The 6532-nt window shown below is 54.8% G+C and overlaps 1 protein-coding gene across 1 annotated transcript in view; it reads left to right on the top strand.

The window, feature by feature from the left end:
- UNC5B (unc-5 homolog B (C. elegans)) overlaps nucleotides 1–2861 on the top strand; it is a gene marked incomplete at its 5' end in the record, with an annotated part of 13591 nt that extends 10730 nt beyond the window's left edge. The window contains 6 exons of the mRNA XM_009994873.1: nucleotides 33–205; nucleotides 326–559; nucleotides 1445–1594; nucleotides 1699–1890; nucleotides 1993–2180; nucleotides 2696–2861. Of these exons, the coding sequence (XP_009993175.1) occupies nucleotides 33–205; nucleotides 326–559; nucleotides 1445–1594; nucleotides 1699–1890; nucleotides 1993–2180; nucleotides 2696–2861 (1103 nt within the window). The remainder of the gene's footprint in view (nucleotides 1–32; nucleotides 206–325; nucleotides 560–1444; nucleotides 1595–1698; nucleotides 1891–1992; nucleotides 2181–2695) is intronic.
- Between the last annotated feature and the right edge of the window lie 3671 nt (nucleotides 2862–6532).

Here is a 6532-nt window from a genome sequence, read left to right as displayed (position 1 = left end):
TCCTTCCCAACCCGTGTCCCCTCTCCCCTTGCCCAGCCTGCCCTCTGAGGGCACGCAGACAGTGCTGAGCCCAGCAGTCACCTGTGGCCCCACCGGCTTGCTCCTCTGCCGCCCCGTGGTCCTGACCCTTCCCCACTGTGCTGACGTCAGCTCCTCAGATTGGATCTACCAGCTGAAAACACAGTCCCACCAAGGAAACTGGGAGGTAAGGTGGGAACCCCAGCCCCTGCAAGCCAGAGAAGACTCTTCAAGGTGTTGTGGGGCTACAGCCCCTAGCAACCCCTGCCTGGATGATGGGTTGACCCTCAGCCTTGATTCCCTGTAGGAAGTTGTGACCCTGGATGAGGAGACCCTCAACACTCCCTGCTACTGCCAGCTGGAAGCCAAGTCCTGCCACGTTTTGCTGGACCAGCTTGGCACCTACGTCTTCGTGGGCGAGTCCTACTCCAGGTCAGCCATCAAGAGGCTCCAGCTGGCCATCTTTGCCCCCACTGTCTGCACCTCCCTGGAGTACAGCCTCAAGGTCTACTGCCTGGAGGACACGCCAGATGCTCTGAAGGTAAGTTGGCTGGCATGGGCTGCCCCTGCTCCATAGAATCCTGGAGTGCCTTGGGGTTGGAAGGGACCTTAGAGATGATCTGGTTCCAAGCCCCTTGCCATGGGCAGAGGGGAGGCTGTTTGAGCTGGCAGTGAGACGCTGGTTGGTGCCTCCTCTCCGGGTGGCCTGGCCCCGAGAGGGGAGCAGACAACCTGATGCAACTGCCTGCAAAGTGACCACAGCGGTGAACTCATCGGTGTGTTTACTGCTTTCCCTGTCTTCCTTCACCCACTTGAGGGAAATAATGAGGGTGTTGCTCAGCTCCTGAGCTGAGCCCCCTTTCTGGAGGTGTGACACAGAGGTTTTGTTGGCTGTTGGGTGGGTTTCTTCTCTCTACGCAGAAAAAGTTGCTGTCATCTGCCTTGGGCTTTTGCAGATCCTTTTACTCTTGCATGGAGATTTGTCTCTTCACTCCTTGGGAGGGTTTGTGGCATTGATAGCATGGAGGAGAGCACGGGAACCTTATGTTTTGATGCTTTGGTTTGCCTGGCCCACCGGTGCTGTTTTAATTCCCTGTGCCTTTTGCTGAGGTTCAGGATGGCTGTGGTGCCTCTAGGTGGAGATGTAGGCAGCACTTCTGCTCCTGGCTTCCAGTTCCCTCCCAAGAGCTGCTTCTGTGTCCTTCAAGTTGTAGGTTGGGCTGCTGTGTGGGATGAGTGGGCAAGTTCTTGGAGAACAGCTGTCAGGGTGGCAAAGGCTGCTCTTCTGGGGAGGGCTCCCCGCATCCTTGTTGCTCCTGCTGGCTCCTGGCGGCAGGAAAGTACCTGGATTTGGGTATGGAGAAGGGAGAGGAGCAGCCCCTGCTCATCTCCTGGGTCTCCCACGGCCTGTCCTGCTGCCCTGCAGGAGGTGCTGGAGCTGGAGCGGACGCTGGGCGGGTACCTGCTGGAGGAGCCCAAGCCCCTGCCCTTCAAGGACAGCTACCACAACCTGCGTCTCTCCATCCACGACATCCCCCATGCACTGTGGAGGAGCAAGCTGCTGGCCAAGTACCAGGTGAGGGGCTGAGCTGTGGGGACAGTCAGAGCCCCAGGCTGGGGACACCATCTTCAGCCAAGGCTTGCGAGCACCTTTGTCTCCCAAAGGGATGGAGGAGGAAGGAGCACTGGTTTGCACATGCTCTTTCTTGGTTGGCTGGTATCTGTGGGGGGAGCGGCAGCCAGCGAGCCCTGCACTGCACCTTCACCCTGGAGAGGTACAGCCAGGCCTCCTCCGAGCTCACCTGCAAGATCTGCGTCAGGCAGGTGGAAGGGGAAGGCCAGATCTTCCAGCTCCACGTCACGCTGGGAGAGGTGAGTGGTGGTGGGGGGTAGCGGGTGGGGGGGGACAGCAAAGGGGATGTTCTTGGGGGCCGCTCTGTGCTGCAACATCTCTCCCCATCCCTCACCTCGCAGCACGCCGGCTCCTTCGACACCCTCCGCTCCCACCAGAGTGGTACCATCACCACCACCACCACCCAGCTAGGACCCTACGCCTTCAAAATCCCCCTCTCCATACGGCAGAAGATCTGCAACAGCCTGGATGCCCCCAGTTCCAGGGGCAACGACTGGAGACTTCTGGCCCAGAAGCTTTCCATGGACCGGTGGGTCTCGCTCTGCTTTGGTTTCCTCTCTTCTGGGGGGAGCTTTGCTCCACTTCCTCCCTAGTGCAGGCACCCAGCTAGGTTATCACCAGTCCATGGCATGTGGGCTGGGACTCGGTGATCCTTCAGGTCCCTTCCAACCCAGCCCATTCTGTGGTTCTATAGAGGTCCACCTAGAAATTATGGATATAGCTAGATGTAGTTCTGCCCATCTGTGCCACCGTCCGGGGTCTCTTGTCACTTTGAAGTGGCCCTTCTTTATTTGGGACCAAGGGAGCTGTTCCTACCTGGCTTCACCTCTGAGGACCGAAGGAAGGGATGATAATTCCAGCCAGGCAAAGCTTGCCTTGCTTCTTACATGAATCCCTGCCTCAAAAATGGAAGAGGATGTCCCGAGGGCTTTGGCGTTTGCCTTGGTGGCCTTTCCATCAGGGTTCAGGTTTGCTGCTCCAGCCTCCTCCATCCCCAAAGGCTGCCGTGCCAACCTGCACCTCCTCTCTCCTTCCCCTTTGCAGGTATCTGAACTACTTTGCCACCAAAGCCAGCCCCACTGGGGTGCTCCTGGACTTATGGGAAGCCGAGCATCAAGACGATGGTGACCTCAACACCCTGGCCAGTGCCTTAGAGGAGATGGGCAAGAGCGAGATGCTGGTGGTCATGGCCACAGAGGGGGACTGCTGATGATGCTGGCTGGTGGGCCAGGAGGACAAAAGAAGGGGTGAAGGGGGAGGAATCCTTCCCCCATGGTGGGTGGAGGCACATCCATCCCAGGGCAGCAAAGAAAGGGATGAGCCCGTGGCTCTTCCCTCGCTGTCAAGCCTTGGAGACCCATCCTCAGAGTTTACAAGCAACTGAAGTGTTAACACAGCGTTCCTTTTCCTCCTCCTCCTCCTCCTCCTCCTCCTCCTCCTCCTTGGGTGGCAGCTGACAGCAGGCCTGGGGAGGAATTTTAGGGCTTCTCAAGTTGGGATGGGGGGGGGGCTTTCCTTCTTTATTTGGGTTCCCCTCTGGTTCTCCTCCTTCTTTGAAGAGCATTTCTGGGTGGAGGAGACGAGGACGATCCAGGCGAGCAGCTTCTTTCTGTCCAGAGCTTCAGGCAGCTTCATAAGGCAAATAAGAAAGGAAAAAAAAAAGGAAAAAAAAAAAAAAAAAAGAGAGTTTCTTAGGAAACGCAACTAATTTATTATCCAGATTTTTGGATGAGTCCTTTTTTTTAAAAAAAAAAAAAAAGGGAAAAAGAAAAACAAACTCAGATTTATAAACCTTTTTTGTTTGTGTGTGTGTGTGTGTGTGTTGAGAGCAAGAAGGTTGCTGGGAGGGAGGTGGCAGAGAGAGAGGGAGGTTGCAATGAACACACTTTGGTAGGGAAAAGTGTGTGATCCAAGTGAAGCAAAGTGTATTTACATGTCCTGGGACCCCTGGGAGTCCATAGGGTGAAGTGCCTCTAAGCCCCTCTGCTTCAGGGCCAGCTGAGAGCCTCCCCACGTCTTTTTTGCCCCCCTTTCCCTGGCTGCATTGCCCTCTGGTGGAGCCATGGGTCAGGGAGGAATGAGGGATGCTGCCCTTGCATGGAGGGTTTGGAGGTGGGGGGGAAGTAGGTCCAGGTCTGGGTATTTTCAATGAATTCTTCCCCAGCATCATTTTGGGGGACATTTTTTTAGGATGACATAACTTCAGTACAAACCAAAGAATCCGGTCCTGGGGTTGGAAGGGAGGTGATGAGCAGCTTGTGGGAGGGGTCCAGGGAGAGCAGAGGGCTGGTGAGCTTGGGCCATGGCCCCGTGCAAACCTCCTCAGTCTTTGGGAAGGTCCCAGGTGGTCGTGGCCAGGTTTACGTGCAGTATTTTCAGCAGGGATTCAGGGAGGGGGGAGACCTCAAGCTGAGCATTTCCACACCAGGGGTGGCATCATGGCAAACGTGGGTGGGTTTCCATCCTCTCCTCACAGCTCCCTTTGTTTTTTGACCTGGGACAGAGTTTTTGTGATGATGGAGAAGTTGTTGGGATGAATGGAACGTCATCAAGGAGTAGGCAGGAAGCAGGTTTCTCATAAAGCTATGGTGTCACAGAGTCACAGAATGTCAGGGGTTGGAAGGGACCTCTGGAGATCATGGAGTCCAACCCCCCTGCCAGAGCAGGACCAAAAAAACTAGGGCAGGTCACTCAGAAAGCCCTCCAGACAGTTCGGGAAAGTCTCCAGAGAAGGAGACTCCACAGCCTCTCTGGGCAGCCTGTCCCAGGGCTCTGTCACTCTCACAGCAAAGAAGCTCTTCCTCATGTTGAGGTGGAACTTCCTGGGCTCCAGTTTGAATCCATTGCCCCTCGTCCTGTCCCAGGGCACAAGTGACAAGAGCTTGTCCCTGCCTTCTTGATGAAGGGTGTCTTAATGAAGGGTAAAAATTTAGATTGCAGGTAGAAATAGTGACTCAGTGAGTGCTATGTATTAGAAAATTGTATTTAAAAAAACAATAAGAAGGGTAGGGTAAGCTCAGGATTAGACTTAGATCCCATGGCAAGGCTGTGGAATTCTCCATGAGTCAAAGTGTTAAGAGCAGGGGCTGAGAGCAGGTCCTGCTTAGGGCTGGGATGTATGAGGTCCTGCTTGGCTTCCAAGCCCTGGACTGGTGTTGTGGGGGGTGCTGGCAGCATCCCAAGGGATCCCAGGGACTGGAGCAAACTCAGGGAGCCCTGCTGGGAGCAAGAGCATCACCACTGGCTTGGGAGCAGTCTCAGTGTTGCTTGGGCACAGGTTTGGTTCCCCTTGACAGCTCCTGAAGCAGTGGTTGAGCACCCAGACCCCTCTCCCTGTCGTGGTTGGGGGTGCCCAGGGTTCAGTTCTTGCTGGGTTTTCAAGCCTGTGGGTGAAAGGAGACTTGATTCATTTGTGTGGGGTGGGAAGATTTCTGCTGGGTGAGCTGTATCGTGTGGGAAGGGTTTGATCTGTCCTTCAGCTGCAGTTGAGCACCAGTTTTCTGAGAACCCCACCCCTGTGCTGAGAACAACAAGGAAATGTGGAAAGAAAGGAGGAATTGAGGTATCAAAGGGGCTGCTGGTCTTTGTAGAGCTCCTTCCTCAGCTCTCCTCTGTGAGAGGAGATGTTGTCCTTCTGGGCCTCCTCTGAACCTCTCCTGCTGCCAGGCTTGCTGTGCCTGCTTCCTGGATCACTCTGCACCAGCCTTGTCTGTCCCACCTGTCCATCCATCTGTCCCACCCACGGGCACCTCTGCCTCCATCCCCATCCATACATGTTGGTCTTCCCCTCCCTTCTGGTGGCTCTGGAGGTGGGTGTTTGTTGAGGGGGAGGTTCTCCCCATTTTTCAGACTGGGGAACCTGCCTTGGGAGTGGGAAAGGGGGGGAAAGGCAGGGTTTGCCCCCTCCTCTGGTCTCCCATGGGTGCCAGCTCTCCTGGGAGCCCTTTGTGCCTCCTTCTGTGACCCAGGGTCTGTGTCGTGCTGGCAGGGTCCTGTCTCTTTGCTCCACACAACCTGGTTTTCCATATTTATATGTCCTGGGGATGGACCTGGTGGCATCCTCAAAAACCAACAGCTGTTTCTTCTGTAAACTAAAGGACTGTAAATAAAAAGTTTAGCATTCCTCTTGTAACAAATGAATTTTTATGCCATAAATTATATTTCCTAGTCTAATAATAAAAGGAGAAAAAAAACAAACAAACAAGGAAAAGATCTGTTCTCTCCTCTTTATCACCCACCAGTTCCTGCTGGGGTTTAGCATCTGATTCTGCCCCTCTGCTCTGGTCAGACCCCACCTGGAATACTGGGTCCAGTTCTGGTGCCCTCAGCACAAGATATAGACCTGTTGGAAGGGTCCAGAGGAGGCCACCAAGATGATCCAAGGTTTGGAGCAGCTCTGCTCTGGAGATAGAGTTGGGGTGTTCAGCCTGGAGAAGAGGAGGCTCCAGGGAGACTTTAGAGCACCTTCCAGTGCCTGAAGGGGCTCCAGGAAAGCTGGGGAGGGACTTGGGATGAGGGCAGGGAGGGAGAGGACAAGGGGTGATGGTTTTAAACTGAGAGAGGGGAGATTGAGGTGAGATATTGGGAAGAAATTCTTCACTCTCAGGGTGGTGAGGAACTGGGATGGGTTGCCCAGGGAGGTTGTTGATGCCCCATCTCTGGAGGTTTTTAAGGGCAGGTTGGATGAGGTTTTGTGCAGTCTGATCTAGTGGTTCCCTGCTCATGGCAGGGGGGTTGGAGCTGGATGATCTCTTTAAGGTCCCTTCCAACCTTAATGATTCCATGATTCTGTGATCAGCAGGGACTTGGGTCGAGCTGGAGCAGCAGCCTGGGGATCCCCATCAGCCTCCCCCCGCCCCGTCTGCAGGAATGTCACCAGCA

This window comes from Chaetura pelagica, unplaced genomic scaffold (genome assembly GCF_000747805.2).
Source record: "Chaetura pelagica isolate M959 unplaced genomic scaffold, ChaPel_1.0 scaffold112, whole genome shotgun sequence".
NCBI classification, from domain to species: domain Eukaryota; kingdom Metazoa; phylum Chordata; class Aves; order Apodiformes; family Apodidae; genus Chaetura; species Chaetura pelagica.
Note: the sequence above shows the minus strand (reverse complement) of the source record. Positions and strands in the feature narration are given on the sequence as shown.